The 26199-nt window shown below is 35.8% G+C and overlaps 1 protein-coding gene across 2 annotated transcripts in view; it reads left to right on the forward strand.

Annotated features, from left to right (window-relative positions):
• The window catches only part of EXOC2 (exocyst complex component 2), a 133601-nt gene that overhangs the window by 74951 nt on the left and 32451 nt on the right, over nucleotides 1-26199 (forward strand). For both annotated transcript variants that reach the window (XM_055704147.1, XM_055704148.1), the window contains exons 14-23: nucleotides 1868-1936; nucleotides 2192-2349; nucleotides 5398-5519; nucleotides 9203-9264; nucleotides 11957-12037; nucleotides 13010-13069; nucleotides 13942-14003; nucleotides 14894-14960; nucleotides 16891-17007; nucleotides 20515-20656. In XM_055704147.1, coding sequence (XP_055560122.1) covers nucleotides 1868-1936; nucleotides 2192-2349; nucleotides 5398-5519; nucleotides 9203-9264; nucleotides 11957-12037; nucleotides 13010-13069; nucleotides 13942-14003; nucleotides 14894-14960; nucleotides 16891-17007; nucleotides 20515-20656 — 940 coding nt within the window. The remainder of the gene's footprint in view (nucleotides 1-1867; nucleotides 1937-2191; nucleotides 2350-5397; nucleotides 5520-9202; nucleotides 9265-11956; nucleotides 12038-13009; nucleotides 13070-13941; nucleotides 14004-14893; nucleotides 14961-16890; nucleotides 17008-20514; nucleotides 20657-26199) is intronic.

Consider the following 26199-nt stretch of genomic DNA (forward strand, 5'->3'; position numbering starts at 1 on the left):
GCCCCCCAAGTTGTTGGGGAGAGAGGCGGGATGGTGCCCTCAGTTCATTTTGTGTGGTCTGCAAGTCACGATGCACTGAGAGTGAGTGTGAGGAGAGAGTGGCATAAGCTAGAAGACTTCTTCTAGAGCACCTAAGAATATCTGTTAGACATCACATTCAAGACTCAAGGTTTACATGTTTTTCTATCAGAAACCGTACAGATTTTAATTGTCCACGAAGAAATTTCTTTTACCACATTGCTTGCTATTTATTGTCATTCAGGAAGCAAGGTGATTGCTACAGTTTTTTAAGAAAAGTCCTGTGAAAAAGGTATAGAGGGTCATTTCAGTTAGCTTATTAAGTCCTCAAGACATTTGGAAAACATGAAAAGAAAATCCACATATATGAATTCCAAACTGTATTTTCTCTTGTTCAGTTTATAGGGTTTTGGGGGTATGTGGTGGTGTTAGTTCTGAAAGGTCAGCTATATGCCTTAAAACATTGTCAGTTAAAGATTTACGTGGTATTTTCAACAGTTTAAAAAGTTGAGTTCTTTGAATCACTCTAGGCGAAGTCACAAATGTGAGTAGTAACCGTTGGTCTTACCACAAGATGGTTTTGGTCTGTCTGTGCAGGAAAGGTGTAAGGTTGGTCTTCAGTAAAACCACTAAGAAAAAGAAAAATAAAAATCAAAGATCTGTGAAATTATATTTTTTTTGGTGGTTTAATCCAGCTGTAAAACAGTGTGAATTTTAAGTTGCTACCTGAGGTTTAAGGGAGTGCAGCTTATTTCCTTTTTAAGGCATTAGAAGACAGAAGTGAATATTACATGCAGCAGTAACTCAAGTGGTGTTCTCAACTGAAACTGTATAATTCGGAGCCTTAAAGTATGAGTTTCATAGTATGTATTTTCCAAAACTGTTTGACAATTTTATTTTTCTTTTAGTTTTTGATCACTTCAAATTATTTCACCTTGAAAATCCTTGAAAACCTGAAATGCTTTAGCAAAAGAGGGAGTTTGAAAAATACAGCTTTTCAAATGAGTGACTTGAAAGCGAACCGATTCTCTTTGAGAACACCCTCTTCATGGTGTTGCGCTTTTCGCCCAGTAGATGTTGCTGTACATACATAAAAGGAGATTTTCTAACTAGAAAATCCTAGATCTGCGCTCAACCCAGTATTTGAAATAACTTTTTCATTATAATTTACTGTGTTCTCAGTAGACTCCACAGAAGGCTAGAACTACAAACAGGAAGACTATTAGTCAAACCATGGTTTTTTTCAACTCTGTCTCATGCAAAGTACTCGTGTTCCTCAGTTTTCAAAGAAGTGAACTGTCCGTGAAGATACGGATTATTTTACATTTGTTACTATTACAGAACTCTTTAAATGAGAATTGTCAACAAAATGCTGTTGCTTAAACAAAAACCCCTCAGTCCTCCCCCTCACATGTTACCGTTCCAAATTGCCCTCATGCCAAGAAGTATCTCCCATGTCACATTGATGTCCTTCTCCAGGCCGCTTTCATGCTGAGGAAATAAGAGTTCCTTCATATAAATTTGATCCACAATTGGGCTATATATGTTTTAGCTCTCACTGACATGGCAGTGAGAAAACTTCAACCTCATGAAGTTTGTATTGCTTGAGCTACTCTTACGCTTGTCTCTGACTTTGTCTTAAAAAACACATTGTCCCTCAGGTTTAAACATTAGCACATTTGTTTAGAGAGAGAAAGTCTTTTCGTATTGAGATGCCATGAGTTAGTTTTTATAATTGCATCATAAACTCATGGGTTTTCACTTCTTCACCTTGAAACCCCTCTTTTCAGAATTGTTTTAACAGTGGTTATGAGATACTTACACTTTTCAATTTTCTCATTTTCACAAGACTGCTGAAAAGTCAGGCCAAATGGAAAGATCAAAGAAAAACGCCAGGCAAAGACAAAACGATTTCAAGGTAAGTTATGGGGGGAAACCCTTGCTTTCTTTCAGTTGTCCTTCAGAGGTATATACTTTAGTGTCACCGCCTTGAAAATTAGATTTCTTAAATCATCTATGTGCCCTGATACCTCCTTCTCCTCTACTCCCTACCATGTAGAGCCACCTGTATGTAAATAATACATTCCAAGCTGGTGTGTGTGGCAACTACATGGCTGTTTAAGTGCTTTGATAGAGTTTTTGCGTGATTTTTCTTTCCCTTCTTCTGATGCAGAAAATGATTCAGGAAGTGATGCACTCTCTGGTAAAACTTATCCGTGGAGCTTTGCTTCCATTCAGCCTCAGAGAAGGAGAATCAAGACAGTATGGTGGCTGGGAGATGAAATCTGAACTGTCTGGCCAGTGGCTAACACATGTTATCCAGACTGTAAGGTAAATGGATCTATGGACCTACAAAATTATGCTAGTCCTGGAATATGTGTGTTTTTAAAACCAGTTGTTTTGTTTATTGTGTTAAGTACCCTGAGTAGTGAGAATGTTAACATTTTCAAAAAATAGGATTAAAAAAATCACTTATGGCAGATTTAGGATTCTGTGTGCAAGTATAATTAATAATGTCTCATGATATAGCTTCATTACATAATAATAGATTATGTTTTTTCATTACCATCTTATGAAAAAAATTGAATAAAATACTTGCTTGGCACAGGGTAAACGCTCCACGAATGAAACAGGATTTGGTTCTTTAGGGTAGAAAGCAATTAATCTGCTTCATTTACTACAAGTCTTCCCCATCTCTGCCAGAATGGGTGAAAATAGAATGCTTCTTACTATAGTATCATTCTTAAATTATGTTTAAATCATTCTTAAATCATAAAAAGTTGTTTTATGGAAGGTGATATTCCTGCTTATAATGTCATTCTACTTACAATTATATTTGTTTATAAATTTAGTAATGTGCATGTCATTAATTACAAAATGTCTCATTAATATACAGAATGTGCTTCTATTTGTCTATGGAGGATATAAGAATTGTCATTATTTTTTTGGAAACTTGATTATTACCTGGATATGATACTATACTTTTTATCTGCAGTTTCCAAAGTAGGTGACAAGCGAAGCACAGAGGAAGAAGAGAAAGGGGTATAGTCACATACAGATATTCTTATTGCAGATGGATGCAGACGCATCACAGTGCTACATACCTGTTAAGTCTCCTTGACGCTTTCCCAAAGTCTGTTGTCAGTTACATTATCTGTACTTCAAGCATTTAGAAAAAAATTTTCCATGTGAAGTTTCTTATTCTAGCTGAATTTTATGGAAAGCTTCCAATTTAAGAAGGAGCTGACTTGGCATTTGATGAAAAGATCTAAAGGGGCAAGGGAACAGGCTTTGGCACCAGTGTTGCCCTTTTATGAGAAGCAATCCAATTTCACTGAAATTATAAAATTCTAGAATTTAACAGTTGCACATCTGTAATATCGACTTGGAAAATTTAACCAACAGATTCTCTAGAGGTTGGTTGTGCTGCCGAGTCCTGCCATCCAAGGTATGATCCAGGCTGTGAGGTTATAGGATATGTGAAAAGACTCTTTTTTTAGAGATTCTCCTCTCGCTTTCTGGCCACTGCCCTGGTAATCAATGACTGAACTGAGAGCTGGGGGAATTTTCTCTCCCTCCCACTCTTTTCCCCACCTCATGTTCTTACTGATGCCTGTGCTGGCACTTTAGTAGTGAGCTAGACTTTAATGCAAAGCAGTCAAAAGTAGAGAAGAAAAGGGGCAGTCTGGAAGAGGAACTGAACATACCGTGATGGGGTACTGACCAGTGATGACCAGTTCAGAAGCTTTTGCAAGTGCTGCAATTCTTTTTGAGCCCACACACTTTGACAATCCGATAAAACCTTGTGACACAACAGCGATGAAGGTGAACTCTTCTCCTGAAGAGTCTACACATTGCATAAAAACCTTATTTATTGCAAAGTTATGTAATAGCTTAGGTCTTATTTGTATAGTTTCTAACATAAAGTCATTATGAAGTACATGACAGAATTTCACTCTTTTCAGCCATCTCACAAATGATTTACAGTTCTATTTGTATGGAAGAATGTTGAAACTTACAAAATTAGATAACGAGTTGTCATTACATCTGTGTGATCTCAGTTTCTCTGCTTGTTTATATGTATAACACAGCTTAAAGTGGGGTGGTTGCAGGGTCTTTCCCTTGTACCCCATTCTGTCATTGCCCAGTATGAATAAGCTCCAGAGGATAAATTAGAGCTATGCAATAAAGTGAAGCTATTCAGAAGCTTTAGCTTTACTGTAAGGGTAGAAAGGTATGTATTTGTTAAGGTGAGTTATAGGAAGAAAAAGATTACCTTAGGAATGTCACAGCTGTGTGCTCCCTTAGAAATGAAATCAATGCTAGACTGCACAGAAGTCCTGTACTTAAACTTCTCATAGATCGGTATTTACGTGTTGTGTTTCCTGGATGGCTGAGATAGTAGATTACATAAGTCTGCACTAATTCAGTAGTTGTGCTGAGTAGATAGCAGCCTTGTTAATCGTAAGGTTTATGATGGTTGGTGCGCAATACCAGGGTAAGGAACTGAAGCCCGCAGGTGGATGATTGGAAACGTTCCAGTTAGTACTCAAACTTGTTTGCTTGTGCCTTCCTGCTTCTGTTCCTTGGCATTTTCTAGTACCTGTGCAGTAGGGCAGATGCCAGTGGCGGCATTTGAATTGTCCTTGCTTAAATATGCAAGAGTCAGATAAAAGCAGTGAAACTCACTTTGTGCCCCTAACTAAAGTCTGAGCTCAACTGCAGGCTTTTAGTTAAAAGCCAAAATACTATTCGTCACAAGCAACTGCTATGTTACTATTTCTACAGGAAGAAATGGAAATGAAATGTTTCCATCCTCAGCTACAGTAGTTGGTGATTTGTGCCCAGTCAGAGTTGGGGGCAAAACAGTGAATGAATGCACTCTTCACTCCTTAAATGTGTATATTCTTGGCAACCTGATGCACAGCCACATCATCATTTATGGCAGTGACTGTTGTAATGCAGATAAACAGTATCTTGGAAACCCTGTTGTGGACCTAGGATTTGATCTAGGAATTCACATAAAAACCGCAAAAAAGCTACTCCTGCTCCAAAACCATTACTCTTGGATCATAAGACAAGAGATGGATGCAGAAAGGTAGGCAGGGAAGTGCAAGAGGTCAGTGTGAAAAGTTGGCATGTTGCTGTGATGACATTAATTATTGTAATGTTACAGAGAAATAAATCTGTATTTGCAAGCTTCTAAATTAAGTAAATAATTAATCTTCTCTGAATAGGATAACCAGCTTTCAAAGATACACTACGGATGGAGCTACTGCATTCGCATGCACAAAAAATGTCTTAAAAAGTCAATGAAGTTATATTAGCTTAAAAGATCCTGCAGATCTACACTTCAGTCTAACTTTATTTGCTTTCTAGGCTTAGTTCTGAATCTCTTACTGCACTCGAGATACCCAACGATATGCTTCAGATCATCCAGGATCTTATTTTGGATCTTCGTGTACGTTGCATTATAGTGACCTTACAACACACAGCTGAAGGTAATAGAAGGCTGCAGATCTCTTTGCTTACTGTCAATTTTTTTTTTTCTCTGATTAGGCCAAACAATGTTCTGGAAGACAACCATGTTTGTTACAGGCATTGTAGTGGCAATGGATTCCACTGAGTTCTGTAATATCTCACTAATGTTACTCAAGTATTTCACTTTTCTGACAGAAATGTGTGTTAGGAGTTTTTTCTTCCCTTAGTTTAATGAATACAGTAGTTTAGGTCTGTTTCCTTTGGGTTGAGACAGTTTTACAATGCCAGTGATTTATCTCATGATGCAGCTTTTCCATATTGGAAATATATTTTATTTTCTTTTTTGAGTTCTCGAATGAAGTGAAGAATGAAATAAGTAGTGTCCCACTCCCAAGAAAAAAAAAATCCCCATCCCTTTATAAAGTATTTTAGTTGTGTGTTTTCCAAGGCCTTTTACTAACATTATAATCCCTAGGCTTCCTGCTGTGTACACAGTTTTTGCCATAAATGTCTGGATTGTCAAGGGCAGTAACACATTCTCTAAATCTAATGTGACTGTATGTGCATCAGAGGCCATTCATCTTACCATTCTTTTATTCAGCTTCGAAACTTAAATGTGAATGAAGTAAATCTTCCAGAAATAAATGTGTCTCTTAAAATCAGGGCAGATTGATCTACTAATTCACTTAGCTTCCAAAAGACTAATTACCTTCAATGTTAAAAAAAAACAAAACTAGGGCTTTTTTAATCTTAAAGTTTCATCAGGTTTTAATCTTTAACATGTGATTCATCATTATTTTGAAGGCTGACATGGAACTAAGTTTTTTACTAAAGCCTGAAGTGTGCAAAGCACGGGTGGCTATAATAAGCAAATTTTTAAATTTTTGGTGACATAGCATCATAAAGCCTCTGTAGTTTATTTAATATAATTTTGATATGAATTGTATTCTTAGATATCAATACTTTTATTATATCCCATTTCAATGTTAATGTTACTTTTCTGCTTTAATATCAAGCTAGCCATACAAATACATAGTCTTGTCTCTTTAAAACTCTATACAGAAAGTATTACCACTGTTTCAGATGTCACTTGAAGTATGAGGATGTCTTTTTTGCTTTTCTTCACTTAGCACAATTGAGATCAATTATATATGTTATTTTATTTTATTTTACTTAAGAGGTAGGTGAAACGGGGGGGGGGGGGGGGGTGGGATTTGGTTGGTTGGTTTGGTTTTGTGTTGTGGGGTTTGGTTGTTTGTTTTTAATTGTACCATGAGGATGGTCCTATTGGACTGACTGCCCTCTGTCCAGCAGTTGTGACTGATTCCTCAGATGACCCGACTGTTTCAAAGAAAGAAAGTATCTAGCTCCAAACCATTTTGCTGACAGTTCTTAGCTTATTAAATCTCTGAGCATCTGTCTAGCTTCTCCAGTGCAGTCCAGAGAGCTCTGATAAGTGATTAATGATGAAGCTCTCAGCAAAAAAAGTCTGCTGTCTGACTAGTTTTGCCTACTTGTTGCATCATGATGATAGCCTAGTTCTTTGTTCAGATCCAGTGTTTCTGCTGCTTACATACTGATTGCTGGCCACATGTGTTCTGTGGAGGAAAAACTCTTGTGGTAGTCTGTGCCTTAGGTTTTTATAAAAGATTTACCAGTCTATGTGTGTACAATTCTCTGTATGTCTGAACATCTTTATTCATACTTTTTTTTCTCCTTGAATCAAAAGAAATCAGATCCCTTGAGATTCTAGTATGTTATGTTGGCTGGATAATGTATCTCTCTCTGATCTAGCCACTACCAGCAGCCTTCCTTGACTTCTGCTTCCATCCCCTATCAGTTCTGTGTGTTGGCTGTATCCTCAAACAGGAGAAGAAAAAAAGATGCCTGCCTGTATGATGACTCTCATTCCATGTTGTTGCACTGTCTTATCTATGGAACCCTTTGTTTTCTCTGTTGTTTTTTGCCGGCTAAAGCAAAGTTGCATTTGTGCTGTGTGTTTAGATGTGTTTTTCTGGACAGGACCAGGTTAATCAGGCCCTTGAAGAAACTTGTTTTTAGGGAACCAGTGAAAAAGTAGTTAATGGATACTCTCATGGAGCTATGTAGATGGATCTCGGCTGTAGTTATATCTTTAAAACGTAAGTCAAAAAGGTGCCTCCTGGACTTGAATCTCAGCTCTAGAATCTCTCTGAAATATGAGCTGCATAGACTGCTGATAGAAAGTTCAGTCTCATCTCCTGTTGCAGCTTGTAAGTTGGTAAAGGCATTCAGATTGGTTAAAATTTTTAACAGAGCTCTCTAATGGTAGCTATTTAAATAGGACACATCTGCCCACACACGGGGTTCTTGTTGTCTTATGATAAACATTATATACTCACACTGGTCCTGCGAAGCAGCCTGTGTTCTTTCCCTCTTATATGTGTTCAATGGTCATAAAGGTCATGAAAGTCAAATTATGTGAATGCCAGACTAGACAGGGGGTTTACATGAATGTATCTGACTGGAATTCGGTGAGCAGTGAAATACAAGAAAGACATTTGTTGTATTAGCTCAGAACAGAATGCAAAGTTGAGCAGCAACAAAAGCATGTAAAGGCTGATAAGTGCAATCTAAAGCCTTGCAAGAATATTGGTTGAATTAAGAGGTTTACTAAATAGGCAAATGAGTAATTATTCTGCACAATCCTTTAATACTTTTTGTCCTCACTAAGCCTATACTTCCGTAAAATGTAGCATTGCAGGGTATGACACCATAACCAAGCTTCTTAATTTAGCTAATTAAATCACCAAGGTAGTGAAGATACCTTTCAGCATGCATTAGTTATCCTCTTTTCCTCGATTTTGGGGAGAGATGGTAATTCACCAAAATTTTTGCTCATTTAAAAGGGAGTTTCATGGTGTACAGACAGTTCTGGTGAGTAATTTGTGTGTGAAAAACTGTATGTCAAAGCCCCCATGACCTGTACACAGTTCATCTTTGTTCTGTTTACAAGTCAATTAAGCCTTAAAAAAAGTGATGGTGCAGAATGCGTGCATCCATAGAGGAATTTTGTTTACAGTGCATCAACTTTTGATTTGCATCTTGACTTAGCTCCTGTTAGCTTCAGTATGCCTATAGAAATTGGCACCTTCTGATTAGCAGAAGAGAGTGTTTTTTGCATATGCCTTCATGTATTTTTGAAGAAACTCTAGCAGCATGTATTCTTGACCCCAAGTGGGGACCCTGTGCCTCTTCTATAATTGTTAAATATGAATTATATGCTGCCCTTTCTGTCTTTGCTAAAATACTAGGTACTTGCTCTTTCCTTTTTAATTGAACTGGAGTGTAATAGACTAGAGACCTGGGTTCTTAAGTGCAGTATTTTATGTTGTGATTAAAAATTTACAAAATAAGAACAAACCCAAAGCCTTCACAATATTCCTTTAATTTTAATCTTTCCAGTAAAAGATGTGCTTCATGCAAGTCTTGCCATGTATCATAGATACGGTTCTCTGTGTGGTGTCACCAGCATACCATGTATGAGTTCCATTCTTAGTCACTTGAGAATGCTGAAAGCTTTGAAGCTTTTAGTGCTATTTGCTTGTATGCCTAGTCATTGCAGTCCCAATGTCTGTGGTTTAACTTTTCAAGTTCAAGGAGGTTTTAATAATGAAAATGAATACCTTCTCCTTCCCCCTCCCCCTCTTGCTCTGTCTTACAGATATAAAGAGGTTAGCTGAGAAGGAAGACTGGGTTGTTGACAACGAAGGTTTGACATCGTTGGTGGGTATACTTGTGTGTCTTGTAGGCACATTCTTTGCTGTATTTTTTTTTTTTTGGCAAGTGTAATGAAACTGGTTTCTGTATTCTCCAAAAATTGGGTTATTTTGGACTTTTTATGTGTGCATACTGGTATCTCTAGTTTTATTAAAATATGAAAATATAGGAAGATTAAAAATACAAACTTTTTTGTGCAGATGGTAGCTTACTTACAGCACTCTTAACAGATTCCCAACACCAAACACAAAGTTGCTTTTTTTTATTTTCTTCCTTTAACAAAATTTTTATTTGTACTCCTTAAACCATTAGGTCTGAAGTAACTTTTAAGTGATAACGCTCGTACTAGACAGCAATATTTTTGAAGGTACAAAACAGAAGGAAAAAAATATACATAAAAGCTTTGCGAATTTGTGAGACATGTAAGAACTGGGCACCAAAATATGTAGCATGACTTTCTGCTCTAATTAGGGTAATTAAAATGTATCAGTATAATTACTACTGACCAGCATGATTTTGCTGAGATAAACAATAATACCTTTCATTGTTAAGCATCTTATTTTAGAGATGGTTTCTTGAAGTAAAAAAATATTTTTGAGGTCACAACAAGTTCAGTTCACATGAAAATGCTTCATAACTTAGTAGGCACACTACCATGGAATTGGTCTGTAGCTAGATAAATAGGTCACTTATATGTTATAATGAGAAATTGAACTGAAAAGCAACTAATTTAGGAGATTGCCTACACACAAACAACAGATGAGTTGAAACCAAATTCAGATAAATTAGTGAGATGCTTTCTGGAAATAAACAGTAATGAGTAATGCCTAAAACATAGCAAGCTCGTTGTAGGTGTGACTTAAAAACAATCTGCGAAAGCAGAAAGGGCCTGTGGGAGGGAGAGTTGCTTTGTGTATTATCTAAGGCAATGCTCCACAGACTGCTTTAGTTTTTCTTATTTGCTTCTATAAATACATGTTTGAAGTTGAGTAGGAGGACATAAAGCAGTCACAGTATACACATTTGTAGGAAGGAGTGTTGTGGGGCAATTGTAGTATTATAACCAGATTTACAGCCTCTAGTCGAGGTTTCAGTTGCCGCAGACTTGGGCAAGTCCCTTAACTTTTCTGGTTTTTACTATTCATCTGTAAAATGGAAGGAGGAGGAAGGATCTTCCACAAAAGCTTTGTTTCTTTATGCTTTTGCTGTATCCTAACCCATCTTTGTTTAAAAACTACTTAAGTCCTTTTTGTATTCAGGAATTGCCCATGAATTCCTTGTACACAGCACTTCCCGAGATACTTTTTTGAGGCTTGAGACATGCCAAATTGTGATGGTGCGAGTTGACTATGTGTTGTCATAGCAGTGTTATTTATCTACTAAAGTAGAGTTAGTTCATTATGGTAATGTTAGAGCAAAAATTGTACCAAAAATTAACCAGTATAAACAAGGACCAGGCAGTCTCCTTGGGGGACGTTTTAGATTTAAGACAGAAACTGATTTTAAGTTTACAGGAAATACTGGTTGATAATGCCTTCGGCACTTATATTCCAGGTAAAGGATACAGTAAGACACAGAACCAACTTCCCTCAGTTTCATAATAGCCAAAGAGTAACATACCTGAACAGCTTTATTTTCCTGAGGTGTGATATGGTTTTTTGTGTGGAAACAAAAACACAAGAGCAGCTTGAACTGCTATTCTCTTCTTTTAAAAACAATTATTACAGATTGTCTTAGTGGGTTTTTTTCCCCCCGTGATTTTTCAGGTTGCCATGCAGGCATCACTTTCATGATCCACCTCCACCTCAGCATTTACAGAAATAAAAGTTACTTCTAAACCTAAAGCTGGTGACAAGCCATAAATTATCTACTGGATGAAAAACAGGTTTACACTGTTTAGAAGCTTTTTTTGTCCACCTCTTTGACCCAAATCCAATAGGATGATGTCCCTCTTTTCTAGAGCAGTGACACTTCTGAGCTTCAGTTGCCCTGTACAGCAGCTTCCTGCCTAATGCCAGCAGGCAGCCTCATTTAAAAAAAAAAAAAAAAAAAAAAAGTGTGACTTAACAGGGAAGAGAGAAGGACAAGGAAAAACTGACTAATAACTGATGCTGTGAACTTGTTCACACTTATAGAGTGAAATTGATCCATGCATCAAGACATTTGTACTTGAGGTTTGGAAACCTGAAAGTAAAAAAAGGCCCCCAAACGAGTGGATTATTTTGCTTTCACATGAAGGAAAAATTTCAGATGGGTTTTCTTAAAAATCTTTTGCTGAAATCAGGTGCAGAAATATGTGATATCCCAGGTGAAATTCGATCCCAACTTAATAGGGGGGAGAAGAGATGGTGTCACAGGCATCTATACTCTAACTGTCAATATATGCTACCACAAATAAGCTACAAAAATCTTTCATAACCCTTTTAGAAGAGGCTGTTTGGCGTAGAAGTCTCTCATTCAGATTAAAAAAAATGTATGTTGATCTATGGTAAAAATTCTGTGGAGAAGTACAGAAGTACATCACTACAAAATGGTCTTCTGGTAATACATGAATCAGATTTTGGGGCAAGGAGTGGGATGGGGCATAATTTGAAAATAAAAGGCTTCCTAGATGGCATGGAGCATGGAGATTTCAATGTATTTGCGTAGTATATACTTGACATGCTTATCTAAAGCTAACAAGTAATTTGCCTTTCAGCCATCCCAGTTTGAACAGTGCATTATCCATTCCTTGCAATCTCTTAAAACTGTGCTGGACTGCAAACCTGGAGAGGCCAGCGTAAGTTTTGATTTATGCTGCTTTTTGTTGTTCATTTTATGTAAATTACTATTGGGTTTCAGAACAAGAACTCTTAAAGAATGATACAGGGGTATAACTTTCCTCCTTGTGTACACCCTTTTCACTGCTGCTGGCCTTTAGAATTCTGTTTGTATTTCCTTTGTTAGGGGTAATTGTGTGTGTATGAGGCAGATTGAACCTATATTTAAATCTTTAAAGCTGTTGTATTGGAAAAAATGCTACTACTGTAATTTTCAGATCGCAATAGATGTTATTTTATTTACATGGAGGGGGAAAGGGAGGGGCCATTCCTAGGAGCTACTCTTCACTTAATGTTGCATCCAGACTACTTGAAGAACTTAAATTCAGGTTTTTACTTATATAAACTTTATTCTAAATCAGGAGTCCTGATTGTCCCCATCCACTGAATACCTTGAAGACCTGATGGATTGTGATACTGATGTTTTCTTTCAAATTTCAGTGATCTAAGGGAGTTTAATACTTTTCCAAAGTCCCTTGAGCCCCTCTATGTGGGTATTGTTTCTCTCTCTCCTCCCTTATTTTAATTTTTATGCTTAGCTTGTCTAGTTTCTTAATGGACATTACTCAAAAGAATATTCAGTGCATGGTGAATCCTTCTTGTTAGGGTGCAAAGATCTTTGAATATCCTGGGAGCTTTTGCTGCAATTCAATTAGCCAACAGATACGTATCACATGTACTAGGTGCTAGGACTTCTTTCCTTTTCAGCATGTTATCTCTTCATGCTTGTCAAACTGTTTGTTTGGACTTGTATTCTCTCTCTCCCTATTTTTAGAGCGGGGAAGAATTGAAATTGATCCATGAGAAAACACTGTGTCCCGGCAGCTATTCCTATAATTGCATCATCTCTTTAGGGATAGGTTACTCAGGCCTGCCTTGAGAATAAGGCCATGTGAAACTGTTCTGCTAAAATAATATGCTTGCATCTTTAGGTTTTCCAGCAGCAGAAAACACAGGAGGATGTGTGCCAGTTGAGCATTGGGATCATGCAGGTACCTTAAACGCTTTTAAGAATGAAATTGTGAATGCAAGTGATCAACAAAAATGTGTGCTTTGTACCCTGCCCACCTCCCAAAAGGTAGCTTAAGTTGATGACTCTGTTATTCCTCTGATACGCTCTGGGATACTGAGAAATGTTTGACTTTAAAAGTATATAGAACTTACTAGCTGAATCTAATGATATCAGATCCTCAGATGGTGACATATTCAAGTATTTTACTGATTGTGACTGTTCAAGATTTTACTGACAGTTGAGGGATGCTTGCTGAGCTGACGTCATCTAACATCGATATACTGCAGCAAAAGGAGCAGTGCTGGTTTTCATCAGCTGAAGATCTAGCCTTTAATTTTTTTATCAGAAACCAATATTCTTTGTAACAAAGTCTGATATTAAAAAAAAAGATATAAAAATATATACATAATAGCATGCTTTAGGCTTTTGAAACATTTTTATAGTTTTTTCAAATAAGAAATCATAAGCCAAAGCAAAAAATGGATTGTAGTGATGCTTCTGTGATGTTTACTTGGGGATCAACTGTTCAGACTGAACACCTGAAGACTATTAATGCCTTTTTTGCATATCAGCAGATTATCACTGCATAATTTCAGACATGCATGATGAAATTCACTCTAGCAGGATTAAAAACTCCTGTGTTTTTTACTATAAGTAAACTGTGATGCATATAAATTGAAAATATGCATTTAAAAAGTGTAACTAAAATGTTACTGAATTTATGTAAGGTTAAGACAAAGAAAGGTGGTGATGATTGTTCTGCTTCTATTAACTATAGTAAAAGTAAATTTAAGAATATTTTATTTTTTTTTTAGTTCTGGCAGAAAATGTAGATCTTGCTTTGTTTCCTAGGTCTTCATAGACTGTTTGGAACAACTGAGCACCAAACCTGATGGCGACATAGATACAGCACAGTAAGTGAAATAAATAGGACCTAGGTGTAGTATCCTGAAATTGTGAGTGCAAGTCTCAAATTTGAGTGGTGGTGTGGTTTTATCCCATCTGGTATTTCATATTTCTTGTGAATACTTTTGCCTCTGATTAGTGATGCTTTGAAATAAGAGCAGATACTTTTTATGTCAAACAATTGAGTGACATCACATAATAGATGTTGTACAAGATAATGACTTTTTTTTCATTTTATTCAATGACAGGAGTTCTGTGCTGTAGAAGCGGGTATGTTGGTTTTGACATGATCTTACACAGAATGAGTTGTCCTTGTCCCCAAGTAATGTCTAGTCATGGAGAAACAGCCTCTGCTGTTTTTTCTTCCCTTTTATTTTGGCTGGTTCTATTGGTATTTCTGCTAAATTCTTGAAAGTTTTTGTTTGATAACTGCTTATGAGCCATTTACTTCAGAGACCAAAACAAGTCAGAATAGCCCAAGTTTACAAGAATTCTTTGTGAAAACCCAGAGGCTTGGCAAATATTGGTACCTGCAATATGCATTAGAAAAGGCAAATTAGCTGTGTTCCTAATGCCACTTTTTCTTTACGATTTGGATGACTTTGGCTGGATAGGCATAAAACCAGAACAGAAGACGTGGCAAACCAGAGAAATCATAGAAAATTGAAATGCTTTAAGAAGGAAAGGTCTGTAGCAAGACTAGTACTGTCTGTTCACAGAGTTCCTGCAAGCTTTGTGGACATCTTAGAAAAACTGAGAAAATTGGCCTGCTGCTTTATCTGATGTGAGGGGGCTTGAAACAAGATTCTTGTCTTCTGTTCCAGCTGTTCATTTGAATCCACTGTGAATCAGATAATCAAAAGCACTATACTACTCACTTTTTAAACAATTTTCCTAGCCTTTCAGTTGACGTTTCATCTCCAGATTTGTTTGGAAGCATTCATGAAGACTCAAGTCTTTCTTCAGTAAGTTTGGCTTCTCTTTCTAAAAGCTGGTGTGAAACTTAGTATTTTTGAAAGTTACAAGAATGCAGTCCTTTTTTATTATTGTTTGGGTTTTGTTTTCCTTTTTTAGAGAGCAATTCTGTATTCTAGAGACATTCCCTAGGTACATATGTATATAAGCATAAGAAAATACAAGGATATAAGACTCTTCTTAAAAACACTGTTTGTTTATGATACCTTAGTGTACCATCTTAAGCTAACTAGTAAAGACATTTTTTGAAACCAAATCCTTCTCAGAAACTAAAATGGCATCATTGAAATCAACAGAAATAGCACTGATGTTAAGACAGCTGAGGATTTGACTTTTGATTTATCACCTTGTATTAAATGATAAGAACTGATCTGATTATTAGTTGCTTTTTAAAAACCCTTGAAGATACAGATACTCAGTAACGTATCTGAAATTACTTTAATAAGAGTAAATTTTGATTATTTGTTTGGATTTGGGTTTGTTTTTTAGGAAATAAAAAAAGTTTTTTAATATTTTTGGCATTTTGACTTTGGTTAATTCTCTTGTAGTCTGGTGCCTGATGAAAAAATGTAATTGTTCCGTGCAAGAAACCTAGTGAGAACCTTTTGTGAAGTTAATATTCCTTAGCACAGGTTTTAAATGTTGTCAGAAGCCCAGCGTTGCCTCGTTTACAAGAGCAATAAACATTCCTGCTATAATAAAGCATCCCAGATTGCCAAATCAGGCCAAGTTTCTGAATTGCAGACTATAATAATTAGTTCTTTATATCGTGTGGGGTTTTTTGCAATGCATAGATTTAAATATTAAATGTTGACAAAGTAGCTTTTTGTGGCCGTGACAATCTCCCATATGTCATAGGTATGAGTGTTTAAATAAAAATAAATCAATAATTTTAAACAGTTTAGTTTCCATGGTATCATATGAATTTTTTTCTGTAAATCTTCTCTTTCCTGATTAATAAGAACAGAGAAAGTAAGTGACAAGAGTAAGATTTATCGCTGTATTTTTAAAATTCTTAATTTTTGAATAGTCTGTATACCAAATGATTATAATTTAAACTAGTAGGCAACTGCACATCTCAATACGAGTCATCATGTTACTGGAATATGAAACTGTCAGAAGTTCTTTTGGGTCTGAAACCCAACACCATTCTTAATCAGATAAGTGCTACTATGATTACTTCAGTGCCACATACTTTTGTTTTCAAAATGTTTGGTGTTGATTTTGTATTTCCATCAGAGGTTAAAAAATGTTTTGCCATTGGGAGAAGGAGAGGGAAGGAGGGAAGGCCAGACCTATTTAAATAGTAGTTCTGTCTTGTTTGGTTCTTAATCTGTTTGGAAACTATACCTTGTTGCACCATTCTTGTCATTTTAAAAAAATCATTGAAGAACAGATAGCCACCTAATTTTTTTACAAATTAACAGCTGAAATTACATCATGTACTTCTGAATCTTCTGATATTTTAGAATGGGTGAGTGCATTCATTCAGTACCTGTTTTGCTTCCCTTGTGTTAGCCAGCTTCATGTGCAAGTGAAGATGATATTTAGTTAATTTTATGATGGTCATAATTCTTAGCGTATTTCTTGAAACAAAGTAAAAGCCAGAAACAGCTTCCTGGAAAGCTGTCCAAACCTAATTTTTTTAAAGGAGTCTTAACCATGTTTCTGTATTAGTCACAGCTGTTCCAGTGAATGCTCCAGATCCTACGTGTTCACACTACATGTTCAATCATCATAGCTGATACTCACTCAGTTCTTGGTTTTCTATTGACAAAAACATTTGTAAGCTACGCTTTATTTATCAGCATGTTTATCAGGCACAGAATCAATAAAATAATATACATTTATGGTATTGGTCATGCTGATACTTCTTTTTTCTAACTGTATGCTCTTTCTTCTCTTAAAACAAATTTTTAGGAACAGAGGCTTTTAATTGCACTCAGTAACTGCCGTTATCTGGAACGTCATACCTTCCTAAATATAGCTGAACATTTTGAGAAACATGGCTTTCAGGGTGTTGAAAAAATAACTCAAGTAAGTGAGAGCACTAGAATGAAGTATCATTGCTTGAAGGAAACAATTCTTGTTTATTTTACTTCCTGTGGAAATTAAGTGCAAGTGTTCAAATGGCCAGAAGGGCTCTTGGCTGAGCTTTCTACAAATGAGTGGGACTCCAAGCATTAGTTGGACACAATAACAACAACAATGATATGGTTGTATGTGTTCCTATAAGGCTTAAATAGCTGGTAGAGAAAATAGGACCTCTTGTTTAGGACTTGTGTGTTCAATGGCAAAGCTTATCAGATTTCTTAGTAAAACTGTTTAATGTCACTGTGTTTTCTTAATGCAGAAAATAAAAGAGATTCTTATCTCAGAAATATACTTGATAAATTATTTCATCTGGCAGTCTGCATTACTGATAGCTGTTGTTCATAAACTAGTTCAGCGTTTTTGTTGTGCTTTGGGTTTTGTTGGGTTTTGTGTGTTGTGTGTTTTGGTGGGTTTTTTTTTTTTTCGGAGAACGAAAATGTCAAAGTGGGTGGCAGTAACTGTCTCATTTTCCTGCCTTTTTGTAAAGATTAATCATTTTTTATGAGAAACGTTGTGACTTAATCCTTAGGACCATAAAGTTAGTTTATTTCCAGAAACATTTGTTGGTTGGAAGTAAACATGTTATCTCTTCCAGTACAGGGTACAATATTTCACTCCAACTGATGCTGCTACTGTGTAGTAGATCTTTAGTCCTATTCTGCCTCAATGTTATTTGAATTGCTGTGGCTGAAGTAATGTTGGATAGCATTTAAGTGGGTTTGATATAATTTGTATGGTTAGTACAGTATGCAAAATTACTCTGGATATTGCCATTCTTTGCTATTGAGACAACTGAGAGTTGAGCTAGGTATGGTTAGTGTTGTCAATATAAGTAAATAAGACATCTGTTACATATGTATTCAGTGCTCTGTACAGCCATTAAATACAAAGTATTGCCATTAAAAGTCTGGTAGGTTTATAAATGACAAAATTCAAGTAAGTTGCAGATTAATTTCAAATCTGCGTTAACCCTTTGAAAGCACTGACTGCATGTATGAGAGTTATATCGGTAATGCTAGCTGGGAGAGTTTGGATAATTATTCCTTTTAAGCGGGCAATTTTTGAACACTTCATTAATTTGAAGGGAAGCTAGAGGCTCGCAGAGGTTTAGAGTCACTGATGGATTGTTTCAGTTTTTTGATCTGTTACCTAAACTTCTCTATGTTTCTTAATTTATTTAACTGTTTATTAGATAAATTTGCAATAAAGAATTAACAAAAATTTTGAAAAATTAGTTTTTATCTGAGAAGACTTAAACAAAACTATATTATTAAATTCTTTTAGCTTTTATAAATCTAATTTTAAAGTGAATTTTGTAGTGTATGTTGGTGAAAACTATCTGTTGTTTGATTGGGGTTTTTTTAAGTTGCCTTTGTTGGCAGGGAGATCGTCATTATTACCTAATATTCTGGAAATACAGAAATCATAAAATGGTAACAAAAAACCATGTCCTTACATTCTGCTGGCTATTATTTCCATTTTCTTCTTAATGTACCAAATATGAAGTTACATAAAAAGGCCAAACTTTACACTTTGCTTTAGCACGTGCTGTCTTGGCACACACTTATGGTACTCTCCAGTAATTACATTTAATTTCTACGTAACTCTTTTAAGTGTTTTTCTGTGGAGATTCTTTAATTCAACTTTTTATCATCAGTTCAGTCAATTCCCCCCCCCAACCCTGCTTATTAATTATGTATCCCATAACATTCATCCTAGCTTATTGATAAAGCTTCTGAATAAAATTGTTTCCATAGTCCTGATGCTTAGATAAAGCAGAGGGGTTACTAGGATAGAGGCTCAAAATGGGATTTAATACAAAAATTGAAAACTATAGTTACAGGGAATTTCACAGCAGAAAGATACTAATGAGAGATTTCTATATTTTTATGAGCATTTACCCCACCTGAGAGTCAGGAAAATGGATATATACAATGGACCTTGTTGTAGATTTCTACTCTGCCTCACTCCCCGGTCCTGGGCTCACAATAGCATTCAGATGAATTGTTCTTTCCTGTAATCTTTCCACCAGCTGAAAAACAGGGTTACCCACCACTATCTTAATTGTGCATTGAACTTGAAACAGCTTGAAGAGGACTTGCATGGAAGAAAAAACCTGTACTGAATGTACAGATGATCTTTTGTATTGAATGACTGCAGAGTGAGGGTTGTTTCATAGAGTCTTTGAATGGGTCCATGTTTGCAGGGACTTCCAGCTGGATCTTGTACTTTGTTTTTCCTAGTAGTAGTACCTTATTTTTCCTAAATAGGAATGATCTAAGGATAGTTATTCTCCCTAATCATAAGAAATTGAAGTGAAAAATGTCTTGAAACCCATTCTGGGTTTACGTTTCTGTGATCCCGTGTAAGGCAGGGAAGAAGTGAGAATTCTGTACATTTTTTGGTGTGGTGTTCTTTTTCAAGTCTTGAATGTCAACGGGCTGTCAGGTAGAAGGGAAGGATGAAGAAAAAAATAGCCTTCATCATCTCCTGGGACCAAATTCTCAGGGCCTCATGAAAATCCTATCTTTGGAATATAGGTCCTCTTGTGACAAATTTAAAATTTGCTTTGCTATTTCTTAAGCTTTTACTCCTAAACATAAATACATTTAAGTAGAAGTAACGTGATGTTTCTCAGCGTATTTTATTTGCATTTGGCATCCATCACTATCCTAAGATACTGACTTTCTGCTTTCACGTTTTACGATATACAGGGGGTACATACGTTTATTAAAAGGTCTTGTATCAAACATAGTTGTTCAGATACAATGAACAAACTGGGCATATCCCTTTAGTTTTCAGTGTGGTTAAGTTGTGTGAATTACTGAAAATTGCATAGAGAGCTGTTAAAGAGAAAAATTCTGCAGATGTTGGTGAGCTGCAGCTTATTGTTGTACAGAAGTGCCTTGAAGTAGGGTGGAGAAGTGCATGTGTACAGTTTCAGAAGGCAGAGACTCCTAAATAAATCTGTGTATTTTTCAAATATAGAGCAGATAGTGAGAAATTGTAATATTACAATTGGTAGATGTTAAGTATTATATGAGAATCTTAATGTTTCAGGATGGAAATTATTATGGGCATATTTTAAAGCATTGACAATGTTCAGTTGTTTTACCTTACAAGACCTCCTGACATGCACTGGAAAAAAAAAAATCATGCCATTAGATAACTGTGAAGTGATCTGCCTGCTTTGGCATTCCCTGGACTTTTCCCCAAAATGTCTGTTGCTGAGCACAATCAGAAAAAAAAAAATTATACTGAGTAGGATGCACAGGTAATATGGAAGTTCCTAGGTTTTTATATAAGTAGTTATGAACTGAATTGCTACTCTTTACTGAAAGTTAAAGAAGGCATGAGATAATTTTGGGGGGTATGTGATTCAATTCTTGTAGCTAATGACTGTTATGTTCTTTTTCTTCCTTTTTTTTTTTTGTTTGTTTTGTTCTTCAGGTTAGTATGGAATCCTTGAAAGAGCTGGATCAAAGACTGTTTGAAATGTACATTGAATTCAAGGCAGATCCGATAGTTGGGTCATTGGAACCTGGCATTTATGCAGGATATTTTGATTGGAAAGATTGTCTTGTTCCAGCAGGTAAATATCTGCTTATTAAACTCTGAAGTTATTTTAACAGTGATTGATAGGAGCTAAAATATACTGTACAATTAAAAACTTTTTTCTGGTCTGAGTGTTTAACTTTTGACAAGTTCTTATTATAAGTTCTTTCTCACAGACTTTACTTAATTCCTAAATAATTTTCCAAATGCCCCCAAATGATTAAAGCAGCTTTTATCATTGATAATCTCTTTAATACTTGTTTTTTGTGATTATTTTGCTTCATTGCTTAAACATAATAGAAAGAATTATAAAAGACATCTTTTGCTGTTTTTGTATGAAATTCATTGAGATTGTTTGGGACTTTTTCCGGAGAATCTGGCTACTTTTGTAATGGATGTAATTACAGTTCTGAAAAGATAAAATTATGAGAAAATGCAGACTATAACAGTAGTTCAGCAACGAATGTTAAACCGCAAAAAAAGGGCAGTTTCGAGGTATTTATAATGTCTGAGATGTTAGTCATTATTTAGGTGCTTTAAGAGCCTCTGTTTTAAGGAAGCATACAATAACTGAGTCTGCCTTTAAGTAGTGAATACTGTGCACATCTTAACATTTATGTCCGTTGAACATCTAATTTGTCAGATCTAAAACTAATAAATCTAAATCACTTATCACATGAATGCCTGGTTAATACCAAGTAGAAATTAATTGCAGTAATACAGTACATGGCATTTTGAAGATGATATTATATTAATTTTTGACAAATCAATGATTGACAGGAGAATTTGTACTTGTTTTGTTTGTTTGTTTCATAGAGTTGTATATGGCAAGCTTAGAAATTTTGTGGTACTTCAAAATTTGATGGGGGTAATTACAAGAAGCAAGTTTGTGATCTGTGAATCAGGAGCTGCAGTGCTGGCTCCCTGGGCCTTAAAAACAGAAAGATCTTAAGAGTTTATTACCCTTGAGAAAAGCGTCTCTTCTATTTCTTGTTATTACTTTTGTGCTCAGAATATACAGTTTATAGCGGAAACAACTTAGATTTTAATCTTGCACATTTAAATTTGTATCTGAATAATATATAACTTCTCATCATGTTTGAAGTATGGTTTTGCTTGGCGTGTTTACATTCCCACCAGCTAACAAATACAAAGAGGAAGAAGTTGTATCAGCTTTTTATATGCTCATTTCTTGATCTAGTGAATTGGAATCTACTTACTAGACCTACATTGCCTTTAGGATTATTCCGTAGTATTTTTTGCATTTAAAGGGAATATTGAATTTTTATTAGAGGTATGCCTTAGCCTGCTTGTTGTCCAGTTTATTGCTGGTCTTGTGTACTTTTTCTGCAACTTGGAAAAAGTCAAAATTAATGTGGTGGATATTAGAGGCTCTTCTTCAGGCTTACATAATTATAGTGTTGGCTAAGAGGTGCAATTTGAAGTAATAAAAAAGTTGTTTGGTTTTGTTTCATTTGGGGTGTTCTTTGTTAATCCTCAAGCTAGACATGTTAAGAAGGAACATATAGTCACCTCTTCAGTGCTTCTCCACCTTGATGAATAATCTTTCTGATGGATAAATTCTGTCAAATGTACCTTGCTGGCTATTGGTATAAAAAGTGTTGTGGTTTAACCCCAGCTGGCAATTAAGCATCACACAACCACTTGCTCACTCTCACCACCTGCCACTCTCCTGGTGGGATGGGGGAGAGAATTGGAAGGATAAAAGTGAGAAAACTCGTGGGTTGAGGTAAGAGTTTGATAATTAAAATAATTACAATAATAAGTTGTAATGAAAAGGAAAATAATAAAAGAGACAGAAATAAAATAAGTAATGCAAATGAAAAACAATTGCTCACCACTGACCAACTGATGGCCAACCTGTTCCTGAGCAGCAGCTCACCCAGCCAGCTTTCCACCTAGTTTATATGCTGAGCATGACATCTTATGGTGTAGAATATCCCTTTGACCAGTTGGGGTCAGCTGTCCTGGCTGTGTCCCCTCCCAGTTTCTTGTGCCCCCACCAGCCTCCACACTGGCAGGGCAGCATGGGAAGCTGAAAAGCCCTCAACTTACTGTAAGCACTGCTCAGCAACAACTAAAACATCAGTGTGTTATCAACATTGTTCTCATGTTAAATCCAAAATGCAGTACTATACCAGCTACTAGGAAGAAAATAAACAGTCCCAACCAAAACCAGGACAAAGAGTAACTTTTGAGTACCTTCAGTTTGTCTGGTTATAGCAGTGGTTAGTTGACCCTGAAAATATTTGATGCTCTGAAGATAAAATTAGTAGGTGACTGGTAAAGCCTCCCTCTTGGAGGAGGTAGATGAAATTCATTATTGAAAAGGACTGGGCGGGGAAAAGCCCCCACGTCTTCATGGGGCGTATGAGAATCTCACTTTTTCCAGTATTCAATCAAAAAAATAATAATAATAAAATATAATCGCCCAGCAGGCATAAAATTTATTTTTCCCAATAAACTAGTTTTCACAAACAACATTGTATAACAAGATTATAGCTGAGGAAATACACACAACGTAATCTAAAAGATGCAGTTAGTACTGCTGTAGACATACTGTTTTTTCATTTTCCTTTTAGAAAAACCCAGAACAAACAAAGCTGTACTTAACAGTTTCTCTTGAAGTACAACCTGAAAAGTATCTACTGTATTAAACTAAAACAGCATACACATGACTGGGAGTGGGTCACGCTGAGTCAAAAACACAGGTCACATACATTTGTTAAAGATAGTCATTGATTTGTTGAGGGGGAAAAAAAATGACTTGTATAGTAGAAGGTATTATCTGTTTTTCACTTATCTTGGAATGCAACATTTAAAGCTCTGATTTGAGTCATTTGCCTGGTTTAGATCTTGACTTTTGTAGCCTTAATTTTAAAAAAGAAAACAGTTGATGGTGTTGGCAAGGCAAAACATTTAGGCCTCTGTTGTTTTCCTGAGTGGTACTGTCAGTGATGTGTAGTGTTGTATAAATAATGTTACTCTGTGTTCCATAGTGGATACAACTGTGCCTGATAGCCAAGACGTAGTAGTTTGGCCTGCCTTTTTTATATGGTGTTTCTGCATTAGCTTTCAAATAGTACTAGTTGTAGTAAAAAAGCAAATTCATACAAGAACAGTGGGGCTTTTGCAAGGAAAGAAGAGGGCAAAGACATTAATTTTCCCATGTTTAAAAAATAAGGTAAAGGCAAATAATTTCCCTGATGCAGTTTGAAACTTTCAAATGTTCCAACTGGCAATTGAAAATTTTACCAGAGTTGGGGCATGTTGATGCCACGGATGTATCTTTTACAAAGCACATTTTGGAAAAATGTGAGTGTGAAAATACTCGAGAATTGGTTAGGAATAACGTTAAGAATTTTCTGATGATGAATTTCCCGTGTTGCTAGTGCAGCCCAGAGCTTTGAGATTTTCAACAATTGTACTGGCCAAGCACTAGCAAGTATTCCTTTCTTGATGCTCCCCCTGCTGTTACCGAGCAGAATGAAGAAGCTGGAAGCCTGAATAAATGCAGAAAACGCCTTATCTGGGCTATCAGGAAGATGGGGTAGGTGGGATTGTTCATGGGGAGGATACCAATGCTGGTAGAACATAAGGTAACTGCAAGGGAGGGAGCAGACTGGAATTAAAACCTTGTGTTGTGAAGACTGGTATCAAGCAAGGAATGAAGGTGGAACAAAGTAGGAAACCAGGACTGGATGAGCAAGACAGAAACATAAATTAGAGTAGGAATTAGAAATAGAATTAACATGGAATGAATTGCAAGGGATTATATAAAAAGACAGACTTGAAGTGCAAGTAAAGGGGCAGAGAGGTCTGATACTCACTAGATCAGTGAGCTTACCGAAAGCTGCAGTGTAATTGAAGAAGTCCCCTCAATCTTGCACTTCTGTCCTCTAGGGATGAAAGCCTATTAACGTTACTGATCACTTTCCTTGCAAAGCTGACAGAAATTACGTATGTATGCCTATATGCTTATAGTAACATTACAGGCAATGCTACATGTTATATAAAGGCAGTACCACTGAAATACACAACAATGGCCTAAATGTTTTGCCTTGCCAATGCCATCAATGTTGTTTCTTTTTTAGAATCAAGGTTACAAAAGTCAAGGCCTACAACATCAGCCAAATTACTCGAATCTGTATAAATCTACTGTACAGAAGTTACATGTATGTATTGCCAATTCTGTTCTTGAGCCATATGGACCAATGCAGTAAGAGAATTTTCTGGTTTCCATTCTAGTTTTGTATTTGCTTTCTTTTCAATGTCAGTAAAAATTATGTACAGAAAAAAAACTACACAAAGACAATCAGGTATTATCCAATCTTTAATTATTTTTTTTCCCCATACGGTTACACTTGACTTGCTTCATGAAATGGAGGCTGTTTTAGAGATAAAACTGGGTTTTGTATTAAGTTGAGCCATTACAGGCAAAGATCTATCCTCAGCTGTTACAGGTATTGAGAAGTGAATAAAGCATAATCTGGGAGGGGTGAAAACTGTCGACAGGATTCTGTCTGCAGAGCTTTCTATATCATGTTAATAACTCAAGTATTTTTATCTTTATCTTTAAAATGCCTTCTTTGACTTCTGTCAGTTTGAACATTCGTGTTTAATTTGACTACTTAAGGTCTTGTAATGTATAGAATATTCAGAAAAATCTTATCCAAAACCCTTGATCTATTTCATTGGCTGCTTCACAGTCATCAGTCTGTAAGTACTGGGGACAGTACTTCCTTGCACGATATAAATCATTGTGGAAATAGAAAGGAAATAGAAGAATAAATGAACAGTTCTGAAGAAGAAATTAAGAAGTCTGCCTTTTGAGCAAGCTTTGAAAAATAATGTAATATTAAAGTTTCATACAGTGTTTCAGTTGGAATATATGCCTTGCTCACTTAAGCAATTGTCCTGTAATTATCAGATATATACTTATACATATGGTTTTTGTTACAGTTTTAAATCTAAGGAAGGGCAAATTGTTTGCATGGGGCAAATTTTAATTTAGCCTATGTGCTAAAACTTTTATTGTTTAGTTTTTAAAAATACATGCTCTTTTCAATATGAAAGTTCTGAATGTCAGAAGGAACTTGTGCACAATGTAATTATATATTTTCCCCTTTATTTTGATCTAAGGTGTGACTGCTGGTGTTGGAAGGCAGTATTTTTAACTTAATTAGATTTATTGTTAATAAATAACTTTCATTTAAATTTTCACTTTAATTTGTGTCGACTTCTGAGTCTTTACAACAAAGACTTCAATTTTAACATGCAGCAATGATGAAATGTAGTTTGGTTCTCTTTTCTTGTTTGAAATGTTGTTCTAATTTAATCTACAGTATTAACAGAATTAAGAGATGAAAGGAATAATGTGAAACATAATGTTAATAAGTTGCCGAGTATGTTTTTAGAATTTTTTTTGTGTATAGTTGTCAGTCTGCTAGTTCAGCACACAAGGTTTGTTCATTTTGTTTTTTCATCGCTCTCGTTTGGTAGTTGAGTGTTTTGTTGTTTTTCAAAAATTCTGTTTTAAATGCATGTATTTTTGTCTCA

Source organism: Falco cherrug, chromosome 3 (genome assembly GCF_023634085.1).
Source record: "Falco cherrug isolate bFalChe1 chromosome 3, bFalChe1.pri, whole genome shotgun sequence".
In the NCBI taxonomy this organism is placed as follows: Eukaryota; Metazoa; Chordata; class Aves; order Falconiformes; family Falconidae; genus Falco; species Falco cherrug.